Source organism: Mirounga angustirostris, unplaced genomic scaffold, assembly GCF_029215605.1.
Source record: "Mirounga angustirostris isolate CCGP_5_RB_7025 unplaced genomic scaffold, mMirAng1.0.hap1 SCAF_13, whole genome shotgun sequence".
NCBI classification, from domain to species: Eukaryota; Metazoa; Chordata; class Mammalia; order Carnivora; family Phocidae; genus Mirounga; species Mirounga angustirostris.
The window spans coordinates 38,783,461-38,800,790 of NW_026991721.1; the positions used below are offsets into that span (position 1 = coordinate 38,783,461).

Here is a 17,330-nt window from a genome sequence, read left to right on the forward strand (position 1 = left end):
TTGTTATTTTTGTATGTGTCTTTTATCTTCAAGACATTGTGACCTATGACCTTGACATTTGATTTGGCAGGAAATCTGTGTGGGAATTTTAGGTAATATGGCCTGTTTCCAGGAGATATGTGTGTCCATCAGCAGTGATAAAAATCTTGGGTAAGTTTTACTATATAAGAATTATGTTTTTACAAAATAAATTAATACTTCATATCCCTAAGGAAATTCTAATACATAGGAGATACAGGAACATTTTATGAAATGTAGTATTTCCTTTCTCCTGATGAATAGTCTCCAGGAGTCTCATTGTATATTGATGGTAGCTAGGGGTTTCACAGTTTTTAATGGGCATGACTGAGGATTTAGGCCTGTTTCCTTATTGGTAGCAAAAGGACAAACCTTCAGTAGGTGGTAAAGCCTGACAAGATAAGACCCCGAGGGGCGAAGCTTGGCGATGGGGCCCCTGACCAGATTCCCAAATAATTTAGGCTCAGGGAATCCAATGGCTCAGAAGAGCTAGAGTCTGGAAAAACTAGACTTAGTAACCAGGGTTACCCTGAGAAGTCTTTTTTTTTTTTTTTAAGGATTTTATTTATTTATTTGACAGAGACAGAGACAGCGAGAGCGGGAACACAAGCAGGGGGAGCGGGAGAGGGAGAAGCAGGCTTCCCGCTGAGCAGGGAGCCTAATGTGGGGCTCGATCCCAGGACTCTGGGATCATGACCTGAGCCGAAGGCAGCCACTTAACAACTGAGCCACCCAGGCGCCCCTAGCCTGAGAACTCTTGACTAAGATCAGGGGATAGGGCTTATCGACAGACTAGAAGATACAGGGTTGCCTCCGTGATTCAAAGGCTTTCATATTTTTGCTTGGAGGCTAGTTCTATTTTAAATGCAGGAAAATTTTAAGCAGACGGTTTTTTAGTGGTGGAAACCCGAGTGGTTACTTTAAGAGATCTGAGAAAACCCTGGAATTGTAAGCTAAATTTTGTGAATGTATTCATTTTTTAGGCAGAGAGTTCATGGCTGTTAATCAGAATTTCAAAGAAATTTGTGCCCACAGTAGATTAAGAAAAGTGTTCTGGGTGGTTATCCTCAGCTAGGGTTGTGAGGGTTTATCGCAGGATTTAAGTACCTGGGTCTCTAAAATAGAGGTAATTAGGGGTGCCTGGGTGGCTCAGTCGTTAAGCATCTGCCTTTGGCTCGGGTCATGATCCCAGGGTCCTGGGATCGAGCCCCGCATCGGGCTCCCTGCCCAGCGGGGAGCCTGCTTCTCCCTCTCCCACTCCCCCTGCTTGTGTTCCCTCTCTCGCTGTGTCTCTCTCTGTCAAATAAATAAATAAAATCTTTAAAAAAATAAAATAAAATAAAATAAAATAGAGGTAATTACCTCTTCTGTGTGTGGAGTGACTTTAAAATCCTAATTTAAGGTCTTTATTCCTCAGTAATTTAAGTCATTCATGGAGTAAATGACCCAGGATTATATTTGGTCTCTAATGGTCCCTATCAAAAATCTAAGAATGAGGGGCGCCTGGGTGGCTTAGTTGGTTGAGCGTCTGCCTTCGGCTCAGGTCGTGATCCTGGAGTCCTGGGATCAAGCCCCGCATCGGGCTCTCTGCTCAGCGGGGAGCCTGCTTCTCCCTCTCCCACTCCCCCTGCTTGTGTTCCCTCTCTCGCTGTGTCTCTCTCTGTCAAATAAATAAATAAAATCTTTAAAAAAAAATTTCTAAGAATGAGTCATGTTAAAATTAATATGGAACAATTTACATTGGTGATGGGATATGAATTTGTTCAGCCACTTTAGAGAAGTTGGGCATTATTTTGTTAAACTGGAAGATGGGCAATGCAGATACTGTGATCAAACTATCCCACTGTATATAGTAAGATAAACCATGCATACGTATATCAGCTAAAAAGTATTGGAGGAGCATTGCTTGATATGGCCCCAGTTAGAATCAGCCCACATATCCATCAGCAGTAGACTGGAAAAATAAATTGTTTTATGTTCATATGATGGAATATTCTGCAGCAGTGAATTAAAGAACGATCACTATGGGAAAACAAGGATAGATTTTTTTTTTTTTTTAAAGATTTTATTTATTTATTTGACAGACAGAGACAGCGAGAGAGGGAATACAAGCAGGGGGAGTGGGAGAGGGAGAAGCAGGCTTCCTGCCGAGCAGGGAGCCCAATGCGGGGCTTGATCCCAGGACCCTGGGATCATGACCTGAGCCGAAGGCAGACGCCTAACTACTGAGCCACCCAGGTGCCCCAACAAGGGTAGATCTTAAAGACATGGTGTTGAGCAAAAGAACTAAGACTCTAAAGAATACATACAGTATAATTTTTTCACATAACATTCAAAGCCAAAATATATGGAATAATAAAACTATAGAGTAAAGCAAAGAAATAATTGCTCGAAAAGTCCAGGTAGTAGTCATTTCTAGGTGGGAAAGAGAATTGTGATTTGGAAGGGACACACAAAGGCTACGGAGAGATGTAGCACTGTTCTGTTTTTTGTAAATATGTATTTGCTTGATAACTGTTCATTAAGTATAAATTTATATCCTATAGGCTTTCTTGTATATATATTTCACAATGAAAATGTTGAAAAAATTAAGTAACTCTACCTAGATATTTGAAATGAGAGAAGTGATGCATATTGGGTTAACTTTTTTGTTTTTATAGACAGGTGTTATTGCACTGTTTGTATGATTCAGACCCTCCTACTCTTCTGGAAACAAGCCGGTATGCTTTCTTCTTTCTATGGATTCCGTATATTCACTCATACAGGAATCTAGGACCATAGAGTTAATTCTTCATTCTTGAATTTCCTTTACTGTTTTTCAAGCATAGTTACTAAGCTTATGTTTATCTTGTAGGTTGTTGCTTACTTGTCTTTCCCAGACAGAAGTAGCCAGTGTCTGGGTTGAAAGAATCTGGGAATATCCAGCTATTTATGATAGCATTTGTTTCATTATGTCAAGTTCAACAAATGGTAAGTCACCATGTAATCTAGGAAAAATTTTTGGTTATATTTAATTGTTAGGAAACCATGTAACTATTTCTGGAGGTTGCTTAAAAAAAGCTTTAAGTCTAAGGTAAGAAAGTATTTTGATTCAAGATATAAAATTTCTTCTTAAGCTACCAGGATACTGACAAGTCTTCATTTAAAAATGAAGGAAGATAAGCAAATTTAAACAAAGGAGGTGAATAAATTGCCCTCTGAATAAGTAATGATTTGGCAAGATTTGGCTTTCTTGGAATAGCTTTAGGAATTTTGATTAACCTTACTGTTTTTAAACTTTGTTTCTCATTTCAATATGTTTTATTATCTGCAGTTGACTTGCTGGTCAAGGTGGGGGAGGTTGTGGACAAGCTTTTTGATTTGGATGAGAAGCTAATGTTGGAATGGATTAGAAATGGGGCTGTTCAGCCTCTGGACCCACCCCAGGAAGATTCTGAAGAGCAGCCAGTGTTTAAGATTGTGCCCTGTGTACTTGAAGCTTCAAAACAAGTACGGTAAGTGAGCTCTTTTGTGCAAAATGTTCTGGGAAAATCCAATTGCTAGAAATATCCTTAGATATAAGTTTTAGTTTCTTTTCAACAGGATGAATAACATCCTGTCAATCTTTGTCAGGTTGGATTCACTACTAATATTTGTGATGACAGTGTGTTTGTTGTTTTCAAAAATCATAATGGTTACAAAGTACCTATTCTAATATTACTTAGCTATAGGCTATTTTCTAGCATGAAGTATGGTTACTGTCTTGAAATTTTCTGTAGTTTTGTGTAATTTAAGTCAAATAGAAAAGATTTTCTTGTGTTTTGTTTTCCATCAAACATTTAACAACTTTTTCAGTTATTGTCAGACATCATTTGTTTTCTTGCTTCTTATGTATATACGTCAGTCTTGGATAAGTGACTGAGTTTTGGGCTCTGATGTCTTGCCAACAGTGATTGCTAGGTGTTGTAGGTCATTGAAACTTTCTTGCTAGTCACTAGAAAATTAACTTGTGAATTGATCTGCTTAATGGTCAGTTGTTTATTCTTTGTGCTTAGTAACCCATAGTAAAGTCTGTGAATTTTATGTCCTTTATCCAAGTGAGGATTAAACTCATCATCTTTCCTCCAAACCTGCTTCTTCACTGTTCTCAATCTCAGTGAATGATGCAATCATTATCCCATTAGGATGATGTGGAAGTCATTACTGACTTTTCCTCCCCATCCTGCTCTTTTTCCATGGCCAGTCAACCTCCCAAAACTTGTTCCTGACTTTTTCTAGGATCCCATCCATGCCATCACCCCGCCACTGTCTCTTGCCTAGATAACTGCAGCATTTTTCCAAACCTGGACTGTAGAGCCATCTTTCCAAAGCACATGCTCATCATCTCACTTTCATGCTTCGGACTCTTCCATGGTTTTCCTTAGGATGAGGTCCAGATTTTTGTTAAAGCGTGGCTTACAAGGATTTAGTGCTTCTCCATCCTTATTGCTTGTTCTGTGTGTTTCAGCCATGTGAAATTTCTTTCATCAACAAAACCAAGCTCTTTTGTCTCCAAGCCTTTGCATATCATGTCTCTTTTATTTCAAACACTTCTCCTGCAGCTCTGTGCATAAACATCATTTGTCTTAAGATACCTTTCCTGACTCTCCAAACTTAAAAATTTTAAGTCTGCTTGCCGTGTGGTCCTCTAGCACCTTGGACTTCTTTTAGTATTACATTCATATCACTTTATCATAATTACCCTTTAATTCTCTTCTCTCCTTTAGACTATAAACTTCATGAAGATAGAAACAGTGTTTTACACATCTCTGTTTTCCCAGCTGCTAACATAGTGCCTGAAAATAGTAGGTACTGAAGTATTTGCTGAACCATCTTTTTTATCGTTCACTAATTTTTTTACTTAATTGTTCGAGGAACTAAGATTGTGGGTTTCTAGGAATCCAAGCTGTTGATCACAAAAATTATGCTTAACATGGTTTTAGTATTCTCAGCTAGGGAGCTAGGGGAGTTGTGAAGTTTTGAGAACGTCGTTACTATCGGTGCTTGCGGCAGTGGGCCTTTCATTCATTATATAAATGTTTTAGTCATTTTTCTTCCTGATGATGCCAGAATGAGGAAGTATCACCTAGAAGGTTTTTGCATTGTTGCTTTTGTGGGACAGGGCGAAAAAAACCTTTTACATCTCGTCCTTGTGTGATGATTATATTCCATAATATTTCTTTGTTTTTTGACTCTTCCCACCTGCTCCCCCCTTGAAATGTAACCTCTGGTGAGCACCGAGTCTTTGTCCTGTTCCCTAATTTATCCTCAGCACCTGGGGCAGTGACTAGTACAAAGTGATAAAAGTATTTGTTGAATGAGTGAATGATTGCAGTCCTACAGAGTTGTTGATTCAGTGCTTTTGCTTTTTGTATGTAGTTCTGAAAATCCAGAAGGGCTTGATGTTTACATGCATATCTTACAGCTGCTTACCACAGTGGACGATGGAATTCAAGCAATTGGTAAGGTGTTTTATAGGGAAGCACTGGAGTTATTCATTGAATTGTTTTCTATTGTTATATGACTATTTGCTTTATCATTTTTATTAAGTACAGTGTCCTGATACTGGAAAAGACACTTGGAATTTACTTTTTGACCTGGTCTGCCATGAATTTTGCCAGTCTGATGATCCACCCATCATACTTCAAGAACAGAAAACAGTGCTGGCTTCTGTTTATTCAGTGTTGTCTGCCATCTATGCATCACAGACTGAACAGGAGTATCTAAAGATAGAAGAAGGCAAGTACCATTTTAGTTCACTAAAGTAAATTGTAGTCTGTCAGAGTTTTTTTTTTAAGATTATTTATTTATTTATTTGACAGAGAGACAGACAGACAGCGAGAGAGGGAACACAAGCAGGGGGAGTGGGAGAGGGAGAAGCAGGCTTCCGGCTGAGCAGGGAGCCTGATGCGGGGCTCGACCCCAGGACCCTGGGATCATGACCAGAGCCAAAGGCAGACGCTTAACCATCTGAGCCACCTAGGCGTCCCTAGTCTGTCAGATTTTAAAGCCCAGGCTTGTGATTATTGTTTATGTGGTTGGCTGGTAGGTTGGTTTCATTCCTTCTTAGTGCTTTTATTCCCTTGATTGTAAAAATATTACATGCTTAATACAAAAAATTTGCAAAATTTATAAAAGGAAGCATAGCACTTGCAATTCCACTATCCAGACATAGTTACTATATACTTATAGGCATATATATCTTTTTTTAATTTTTTTTTATTTTTTAAAGAACTTATTTATTTATTTGACAGAGAGAGATAGCGAGAGCAGGAACACAAGGGGGAGTGGGAGAGGGAGAAGCAGGCTTCTTGCCGAGCAGGGAGCCCGATGTGGGGCTTGACCCCAGGACCCCGGGATCATGACCTGAGCCGAAGGCAGACACTTAACGACTGAGCCACCCAGGCGCCCCCTTTTTTTTTGGGCATATATATCTTTAAGTCCTGCTTTTTAGGCAATTTTTCTCATTTAGAAGTACATATGAATATTTTCCTGTGTAAACAAATGGTTTTTCACAGAGTGATTTTTTTTTTTATGACTACAATTAAATCCAGGCCTATCTAGAATTTATTCAGGTGTTACATGTGAGGTATGATTTTAGCTTTTTTCCAGATGGCTACTCAGTTGTCTTACTAGCATCATTTAGTGAATAAACCAGTTTATCCACACTGATTTGAAATTTTATCATTTACTATGTCCTGAGATTCCCTATATATTTTATTCCCTTCTGTTGCTCTACTCATGTGTCAGTAGCCATAGTTTTTAAATGTTTTAATGTCGAGTAAGGGTAGTTCCCTTTCATCCTAATTTTTCGAGATGGTTTTGACCATTATTCTTGTTTAACACTGAATTAGATTAACAAGTTATGAAAACAAAAACTTCCTGATATTTTTATTGGGATCATGTTAAATTTATAGTGTCCAAGAACATATTACACTTTTCCATTTGTTCAAGTCTTATTTTATGTTTTCAGTAACGTTTTATGATTTTCTTCATAAAGATCTTGCATATCTCTATTAGGCTTATTCCTAGTTATTTTATCTTTTGGGTTGCTGTTGTCTGTGACATCCTTTTTCCATTAATTACTGCTGTTGGAATATATGAAGGTAATTGATTCCTGTATATTAGTATTGCATCTGGTAGTTATCTTACTGAATTTTCTTACTATTTTTATTTATTTATTTATCTCTTACTATTTTTAATAGTTGTTTCTGTGATAATCTTGGGTTTTATCTGATTCCGCTTTGGATTTAAGTTAGATATGTTTAATCATTTTTCTGCCTCTGATTTTTTTCTCTTATTTAATGCGTTGCCTTGTGCCCCTGGTGGTAGAAAACATCCTTACCTTGACTTTATTGGAAATGATTCTAGTGTTTCACCATTAGTCGTGATACTGCTATTTACATTTTACCATTCAAGGAAAATTAATCCATTCCTATTTTATTGAGAGTCTTCAATAAAAAACGTTGAAGGGTGCCATTATGTATATTTACGTTTAAATAAACCAATATACGGTTTGTATATATAGTTCTAACATTTAGGAGGTGCATATTTTTGGTCTAATGGTTACCTTTATAATTACGGCTGCTCTAAAAATAGCATTATAACTGCTCTCCAGTCTTTAAAAAATCATTAAGATCTAATAACTTAGAAGACATATCTCGGTGTTAACAATTCCTTATCAATTGTTCCTGGTACTTTCAAATTACAAATTCAAGCCTCAGGGATTGCATTCCTGAATTATATTTTAAAATATCATTTTAGGGGCGCCTGGGTGGCTCAGTTGGTTAAGCGACTGCCTTCGGCTCAGGTCATGATCCTGGAGTCCCCGGATCGAGTCCCGCATCGGGCTCCCTGCTAGGCAGGGAGCCTCCTTCTCCCTCTGACCCTCCCCCCTCTCTTGTACTCGCTCTCTCAAATAAATAAATAAAATCTTAAAAAAAAAATAAAGTATTTTAACTTTTTTCTTCGAGAGCAGTAATATTGTATAGGATCTCCTTTCTTGTGTTTCATAATTTTAATTTTCTTCACTAAAAAAACCAACTCTCTTTATTCTCATTCCCCTCGTTTTGCCCCTCTCTTTCTGACGTCTGCTTGCCTTTCTGTCCTCCTTTGTGTTTTGAGCGGTGTCCTCCCTCCTTTGTGCTACCGCCAGCTTTGCCTTCATTTCGATGGTGGCTTGAATTTTTCTTTTAACGTCTTCTTGGGTTCTGCCAGCTCAGGTTTCCTCTCCCGTTGTCATTCATTTCTTAGTCTGAGCTCTTCTGTGTCTGCTTGGTGCTTGCTTACATGTTGTTTTAAAACTTATGGCTAAATATTATCTTAATATGCATAAGCTTCATGTCAGCTTCTTTTGGTGAGTATTCTTCATCTTTTTTTTTCTCTTGTTCCTTCTTTTCTTTTTTCTTTTAAGTGTCTTTGTGTTGCTCCTATGCTGGTTTCCTTTTGCTGACTCACCTTTGAATGACTTGAGTTTTTTCTGGACTAGCCATTTGCAGGAAGTTCATAGAGCAGCTAAGGCTGTCTTTTAGGCTAATAGGAGTTGGGTCTGTGAGCCTTCCAGCTCTTTTTACCAGGTGACACATGGCTGTGGTGAAGTCTTTCCTTTCCCCTTGCCATTTGCTTCCTGCAAATATGTCCTGTCTACGGGATTGCTCATTTACCTCCTCTTCCTCTGAGTCTTAGGACCCCCAGGGGAGCTCCAGCTGCTGCTATCTTGCACATTCCATTCCTGCTCTTGCAAACAAGGGATTCTGGATTTGCACCTCAGTGTATGTGCTTTACCTTAAAGAAATGGACTTTTCTGGCCCTTTCTCAGACATGCAGCCTCTGGCATCTTTCCATCACTTCCTCCTCCACCTTCTGCTTCATTGATATTACTTTGACACGGTTTCCACTCACCTTGTGTTTCAGGTTTCTGCTGTCTCCTAATTTGATCTAAGCTGACATTTGTTTTTTGTTGCTTATTTTTTAATTTTTTTTTTTTTTCTGGTGATTTCTGAAAGGAAAAGGGGAGGAAATGCTGACTTTGAGCCCCGATGCTCTTTCTAACCTCCTTGTATATATGTGCTTTCTGTTGAAAACCATGAGTTTTTATTTGCAATATTAGGAACACATCTTTCTTGATGTTTTCTTTATTATTTATTTATTTTTTTAATTTTATTTTATTATGTTATGTTAATCACCATACAGCACATCACTAGTTTTTGATGTAGTGTCCCATGAGTCATTGTTTGCGTATAACACCCGGTGTTGCATTCAATACGTGCCCTCTTTAATACCCATCACTAGGCTAACCCCTCCCCCCACCCCCCTACCCTCTAGAACCCTCAGTTTGTTTCTCAGAGTCTATAGTCTCTCATGGTTCGTCTCCCCCTCTGATAACCCCTTCATTTTTCCCTTCTTACTATCTTTTTTTTTTAAACATATAATGTATTGTTTGTTTTAGAGGTACAGGTCTGTGATTCAACAGTCTTACACAATTCACAGCGCTCACCATAGCACATACCCTCCCCAGTGTCTATCACCCAGGCCCCCCCATCCCTCCCACCCCCCCCCCACTCCAGCAACCCTCAGTTTGTTTCCTGAGATTAAGAATTCCTCATATCAGTGAGATCATATGATGCATGTCTTTCTCTGATTGACTCATTTCGCTTAGCATAATACCCTCTAGTTCCATCCACATTGTTGCAAATGGCAAGATTTCGTGTTTTTTTTTTTTTTGATGGCTGCATAATATTCCATTGTATATATATATCACATCTTCTTTATCCATTCATCTGTTGATGGACATCTAGGCTCTTTCCATAGTTTGACTATTGTGGACATTGCTGCTATAAACATTTGGGTGCACGTACCCCTTCGTATCACTACATTTGTATCCTTGGGGTAAATACCCAGTACTGCAATTGCTGGGTTGTAGGGTAACTCTATTTTCAACTTTTTGAGGAACCTCCATACTGTTTTCCAGAGTGGCTGCACCAGCTTGCATTCCCACCAACAGTGTAGGAGGGTTCCCCTTTCTCCGCATCCTCGCCAACATCTCTCGTTTCCTGACTTGTTAATGAGGTGGTATCTCATTGAGGTTTTGATTTGGATTTCCCTGATGCCAAGCGATGTTGAGCATTTTTGCATGTGTCTGTTGGTCATTTGGATGTCTAATTTGCAGAAATGTCTGTTCATGTCTTCTGCCCATTTCTTGATTGGATTATTTTTCTTTGGGTGTTGAGTTTGATAAGTTCTTTATAGATTTTGGATACTAGCCCTTTATCTGATATGTCATTTGCAAATATCTTCTCCCATTCAGTGGGTTGTCTTTTGGTTTTGTTGACTGTTTCCTTTGCTGTGCAAAAGCTTTTTATCTTGGTGAAGTCCTAGTAGTTAATTTTGCCCTTGCTTCCTTAGCCTTTGACGATGTTTCTAGGAAGAATTTGCTTCAGCTGAGGTCGAAGAGGTTGCTGCCTGTGTTCTCCTCTAGGATTTTGATGGACTCCTATTTCAACATTTAGGTCTTTCAGCCATTTTGAGTCTATTTTTGTGTGTGTTGTAAGGAAATGGTCCAGTTTCATTCTTCTGTATGTGGCTGTCCAATTTTCCCAACACCATTTGTTGAAGAGACAGTCTTTTTTCCATTGGACATTCTTCCCTGCTTTGTCAAAGATTAGTTGACATAGAGTTGAGGGTCCATTTCTGGGCTCTCTGTTCTGTTCCATTGATCTATGTGTCTGTTTTTGTGCCAGTACCATACTATCTTGATGATGACAGCTTTGTAATAGAGCTTGAAGTCTGGAATTGTGATGCCACCAGCTTTACTTTTCTTTTTCAACATTCCTCTGGCTATTCGGAGTCTTTTCTGGTTCCATACAAATTTTAGGATTATTTGTTCCCTTTCTTTGAAAAAAGTGGATGGTATTTTGATAGGGATTGCATTAAATTTGTAGATTGCTCTAGGTAGCATTGACATCTTCACAATATTTATTCTTCCAATCCATGAGCATGGAACATTTTTTCCATTTCTTTGTGTCTTCCTCAATTTCTTTCATGAGTATTTTATAGTTTTCTGAGTACAGATCCTTTGCCTCTTTGGTTAGATTTATTCCTAGGTATCTTATGGTTTTGGGTGCAATTGTAAATGGGATTGACTCCTTAATTTCTCTACTTCCGTCTTGTTATTGGTGTATAGGAATGCCACTGATTTCTGTGCATTGATTTTATATCCTGCCACTTTACTGAATTCCTGTATGAGTTCTTGCAGTTTTGGGGTGGAGTCTTTTGGGTTTTCCACATGAAGTATCATATCATCTGCAAAGAGTGAGAATTTGACTTCTTCTTTGCCAGTTTGGATGCCTTTTATTTCTTTTTGTTGTCTGATTGCTGTGGCTAGGACTTGTACTATGTTGAATAGCAGTGGTGATAGTGGACATCCCTGCCGTATTCCTTTACTTAGGGGGAAAGCTGTCAGTTTTTCCCCATTGAAAATGATATTTGCTGTGGGTTTTTCATAGATGGTTTTTATGATACTGAGGTATGTACCCTCTATCCCTATACTCTGAAGAGTTTTGATCAAGAAATGATGCTGTACTTTGTCAAATACTTTTTCTGCATCTATTGAGAGGATCATATGGTTCTTGTTTTTTCTTTTATTAATGTATTGTATCACGTTGATTGATTTACGGATGTTGAACCAACCTTGCAGCCCAGGGATAAATCCCACTTGGTCATGGTGAATAATCCTTTTAATGTACTGTTGGATCCTATTGGCTAGTATCTTGGTGAGAATTTTTGCATCCATGTTCATCAGGGATATTGGTCTGTAATTCTCCTTTTTGATGGGGTCTTTGTCTGATTTTGGGATCAAGGTAATGCTGGCCTCATAAAATGAGTTTGAAAGTTTCCCTTCCATTTCTATTTTTTGGAACAGTTTCAGAAGAATAGGTATTAATTCTTCTTGAAATGTTTGGTAGAATTCCCTTGGGAAGCCATCTAGCCCTGGGCTCTTGTTTGTTGGGAGATTTTTGATGACTGCTTCAATTTCCTTAATGGTTACAGGTCTGTTCAGGTTTTCTGTTTCTTCCTGGTTCAGTTTTGGTAGTTTATACATCTCTAGGAATGCATCCATTTCTTCCAGGTTATCTAATTTGCTGGCATATAGTTGCTTATAATATGTTCTTATAATTGTATTTCTTTGGTGTTGGTTGTGATTGCTCCTCTTTCATTCATGATTTTACTTATTTGGGTCATTTCCCTTTTCTTTTTGATAAATCTGGCCAGGGGTTTATCAGTCTTATTAATTCTTTCGGAGAACCAGCTCCTAGTTTCATTGATCTTTTCTACTGTTCTTTTGGTTTCTATTTCACTGATTTCTGCTCTGATCTTTATTATTTCTCTTCTCCTGCTGGGTTTAGGCTTTATTTGCCTTTCTCCAGCTCCTTTAGGTGTAGGGTTAGGTTGTGTATTTGAGACCTTTCTTGTTTCTTGAGAAAGGCTTGTATTGCTATATACTTTCCTCTTAGGACTGCCTTTGCTGCATCCCAAAGATTTTGAACAGTTGTGTTTTCATTTTCATTGGTTTCCATGAATTTTTTTAATTCTTTAATTTCCTGGTTGACCCATTCATTCTTTAGTAGGATGCTCTTTAGCCTCCATGTATTTGAGTTCTTTCCGACTTTCCTCTTGTGATTGAGTTCTAGTTTGAAAGCATTGTGGTCCGAAAATATGCAGGGAATGATCCCAATCTCTTGGTACCAGTTGACACCTGATTTGTGACCTAGGATGTGATCGATTCTGGAGAATGTTCCATGTGCACTAGAGAAGAATGTGTATTCTGTTGCTTTGGGATGGAATGTTCTGAATATATCTGTGAAGTCCATTTGGTCCAGTGTGTCATTTAAAGTCTTTATTTCCTTGCTGATCTTTTGCTTAGATGATCTGTCCATTTCAGTGAGAGGGGTGTTAAAGTCCCCTACTATTACTGTATTGTTGTCGATGTGTTTCTTTGATTTTGTTATTAACTGGCTTATATAATTGGCTGCTCCCATGTTAGGGGCATAGATATTTACAATTGTTAGATCTTCTTGTTGGATAGACCCTTTAAGTTTGATATAGTGTCCTTCCTCATCTCTTATTATAGTCTTTGGTTTAAAATCTAATTTGTCTAATATAAGGATTGCCACTCCAGCTTTCTTTTGATGTCCATTAGCATGGTATATGGTTTTCCACCTTCTCACTTTCAATCTGGAGGTGATTTGGGTCTAAAATGAGTCTCTTGCAGACAGCATATCGATGGGTCTTGTTTTTTAATCCAGTCTGATAGCCTTTGTCTTTTGATTGGGGCATTTAGCCCATTTACATTCAGGGTAACTATTGAAAGATAGGAATTTAGTGCCATTGTATTGCCTGTAAGGTGACTGTTGTCTCTGTTCCTTTCTGGTCTATGTTACTTTTAGGCTGTCTCTTTGCTTAGAGGACCCCTTTCAGTATTTCTCGTAGGGCTGGTTTCGTGTTTGCAAATTCCTTTAGTTTTTGTTTGTCCTGGAAGCTTTTTATCTCTCCTTCTATTTTCAGTGACAGCCTAGCTGGATATAGTATTCTTGGCTGCATATTTTTCTTATTTAGTGCTCTGAATATATCACGCCAGTCCTTTCTGGCTTGCCAGGTCTCTGTGGGTAGGTCTGTTGCCAATCTAATATTTCTACCATTGTAGGTTACAGACCTCTTGTCTCGAGCTGCTTTCAGGATTTTCTTTTTGTCTCTGAGACTTGTAAGTTTTACTATTAGATGTCAGGGTGTTGACCTGTTTTTATTGATTTTGAGGGGGGTTCCTCTGTGCCTCCTGGATTTTGATGCCTGTTTCCTTTCCCAAATTAGGGAAGTTCTCTGCTATAATTTGCTCCAATATATCTTCTGCCCCTCTCTTTCTTCTTCTGGGATCCCAATTATTCTAATACTGTTTTGTCTTATGGTATCAATTATCTCTCAAATTCTGCCCTCGTGATTCAGTAGTTGTTTATCTCTCTTTTTCTCAGCTTCTTTATTTTCCATCATTTGGTCTTCTATATCACTAATTCTGTCTTCTGCCTCATTTATCCTAGCAGTTAGAGCCTCCATTTTTGATTGCACCTCATTAATAGCCTTTTTGATTTCGACTTGGTTAGATTTTAGTTCTTTTAGTTCTCCAGAAAAGGTTTCTCTAGTATCTTCCATGCTTTTTTTTCAAGCCCAGCTAGTATCTTTATAATTGTCATTCTGAACTCTAGTTCCAACATCTTACTAATGTCCATATTGATTAGGTCCCTGGCAGTCGATACTGCCTCTTAATCTTTTTTTTTTTTTGAGGTGATTTTTTCCGTCTTGTCATTTTGTCCAGAGGAGAATAGATGAATGAGAGAACAAAATGCTAACAGGGTAACAGTGACCCCAGAAAAATATACACTAAACAAATCAGAAGAGACCTTCCAGAAAGTGGTCACTTTTCTGTTCAGAGAGTTGCTGCTATTCTTTTCTTCGATCTCCTGTTGAGTTTGTAGATGTTCAGAATGGTTTGATACCTATCTAGCTGAATTCCTGGGACCAGAAGAAATTTAGGTTTCCTACTCCTCCGCCATCTTGCTCCTCCTCCGAAGGGCTGTGGCCCGGCCTCCAGCGTGGAAAAAGCTCTTTCTTGATGTTATGGGACTGGGTGTTTTTTATCTCCCTCACCCCTCAACTTCCTCAAACTTTATGTATGATTTTTATGATTGGGGGAGAAAGTGTAAAGATGCTCTTTGAACTGAAAACCACTAAATAGCCCTCACCCACTCATCCTGCCCTACGCCTTGAATAAGGGCGTTGCAGAGTTAGGGCTGGGGGTGAGAAAGAGAGAAGAATGGTATAGTATAGATTGATGTGACCTACAGGGACATGGTGGAGTAAAGAACTGAGTGTTAGAGTCAAGAGTTAGGGACAACAGAAGGAAGAGAGTGGGAATAAATCCAAGGGGAATATAGTAAAGCAGCCCTGCAGACTGGGTACTTTGAAGAGGTGACATTGAGTTGAGAAATAAGGGATATGATTTCCCTAGTTTTTTATTTCCTTAATTTTTTAAAAATGTCATTTTCATGTACTATAAATGACCTAAATCTGGAAGTAAAGTTAGATTGTTTAAAATCAATATACTGGATTCAGTGCTACAGAAAATATTGTTTCCTGGATTTGTAATTGTGATGCAGAAACGGTAGGGTTAGAATCAGTAGCTGAATCAAAGTGTGCTACCCTTTAACATGTTCATGCTATAACATATATTTTGAGTCTGAGCTTTAGTTTTATTTTTTATGTTCAGTTTTTATTATAGGCTAGTTAAAATGATTATTCAGTCTTTTAGGAAATCATACTGTTTTTGAAACTTAAAGAAATACATAATTTAAAAGCTTTGTTTAAGATGTTGATGATAAAGTTTAAAATTCAAATTCTTTCTCACTGTGGCCTCCAAGGCACTGCATGATATAGGACTCTTGCCTAGCTCTCTAAACTTGTCTTGTGCCCTCCTTCCCCCTTGCTTCACTTGGCTTGAGACACAGTGGCCTTTTTGTTCCTCAGACCATTTCCTCTTTGAGGCTTTTTGCACTTACTGTTCTCGCTCCCTGAACTGTTTTCCTGGGCTCTTTGCATTGATGCTTCTCCTGTAGTTCTCACCTCAAAGAGCTTCCCCTGCTGGCTGCTTTATTATATTCCCCTTTAATTTCCTTCATGGATAGAACTCACTCAAAGCTGAGATGATCTGTTTTATTCATTAGTTTTTTTGAGAGTATGAAAATGTGAACCTCTTGAAGGCTGAGGCCTCAACGATCTTGTTTGTGGTCACATCTCTGCTACCTAAGTGAACTCTCTAGCCACTAGTAAGTTGTTCAGTACTTTTGAATGAATGAATCAGTCAACAAAAGGAGAAGAGACCAAATTTAACTGGCTAATTCTGTGCTTCTTGATCTGTTTGTACACTAGATCTTCCTCTAATTGACAGCCTGATTCGTGTCTTACAAAACATGGAACATTGTCAGAAGAAACCAGAGAACTCGGCAGATTCTAACATGGAAGAAACGAAAAAGTCTGACTTAACCCAAGATGATTTCCACTTGAAAATCTTAAAGGATATTTCATGTGAATTTCTTTCTAATATTTTTCAGGTTTTAACAAAGGTAGGAAAGAAGTATTGATGGTTTCTTCAGCAAAAGAAAGTATGGATTGCTTAATGCTCCAAACTTTATTATCACTGAAAAAGTAGCATAAAGGGGCACCTCGGTGGCTCAGTCAGTTAAGTGTCTGCCCTCGGCTCAGGTCATGATCCTGGGGTCCTGTGATCAAGCCCCACTTCGGGCTCCCTGGTCAGCGGCAGTCTGCCTCTTCTCCCTCTGCCGCTCCCCCTGCTTGTGCTTTCTTACTCGCTCTCTCTCAAATAAATAAATAGAATCTTTAAAACAAACAAATAAATAAATAAAATAATTATATTACATAAATTTGGGGAAATAGAGAAAGAAAAAATTATCACTGTAACTTTATAATCTTAACGCAGCAACTGATATGGTTTGGTGTGTTTATATATGTTTTTCACATACTTAAAATCCAGTATATAGAATTTTATAGACTGCTTTTTTCACTAAACATTATGTTATGAGCCCTTTTCCAGACTAAATTTACTGAAAGACATTTCAGTGAAAACCAGTTTAATACCCAATTTGTCAAAAAAATCAGTTTTCATAATTTACTGCAGACTTATTTTAGGGGATATTCTTCCTGAATATGCTTGGATTTTTAGCATATTCTTACTTTGAGTGTATTTCTATCCATGTATTTTAGAAAAAAATGTAAATATAACTATGAAGAATATATGTACATTCATTACATTTTTTTAAGAATATTTCTTAATAGAAGTTTCTGTTATTCTGGTAATTTGTTTTTTTGATCAACTGTTCTGCTTTTCTAGATAAGGGTTATTACTTGAGCATAGATTTTTGGAAGTTAGCTTACTGGGCTTGGCATTGTACAAGTGAAGATGGCTGAGGCTTAGGGCTGCATATTGCCCAAATGGGTTTATGTGAAAATGTTGGCTTTATAGGACTCTTATTATCAGATATTATAATTTTTATATCAAGTAAAGTTCAGTAGGTGAGAAATTGTGCCTTATTTTGATTTGTATTTTTTATTAGTAAGATTGAACATCTTTCCATATATTTGTGGGGTTTTTTTCTTTTAGATTTCATTTATTGGAGAGAGAGAGAGCATGAGTCGGGGATTGGGTGGGGGGAAGGGCAGAGGGAGAAGGA

At 38.1% G+C, this 17,330-nt stretch overlaps 1 protein-coding gene across 1 annotated transcript in view; it reads left to right on the forward strand.

Moving 5' to 3' along the window:
- Window positions 1-17,330, forward strand: part of SAAL1 (serum amyloid A like 1) — a 37,064-nt gene that overhangs the window by 11,783 nt on the left and 7,951 nt on the right. Inside the window, exons 4-10 of the mRNA XM_045894046.3 lie at window positions 71-150; window positions 2,679-2,738; window positions 2,873-2,988; window positions 3,332-3,512; window positions 5,416-5,498; window positions 5,587-5,775; window positions 16,012-16,205. Coding sequence (XP_045750002.1) covers window positions 71-150; window positions 2,679-2,738; window positions 2,873-2,988; window positions 3,332-3,512; window positions 5,416-5,498; window positions 5,587-5,775; window positions 16,012-16,205 — 903 coding nt within the window. The remainder of the gene's footprint in view (window positions 1-70; window positions 151-2,678; window positions 2,739-2,872; window positions 2,989-3,331; window positions 3,513-5,415; window positions 5,499-5,586; window positions 5,776-16,011; window positions 16,206-17,330) is intronic.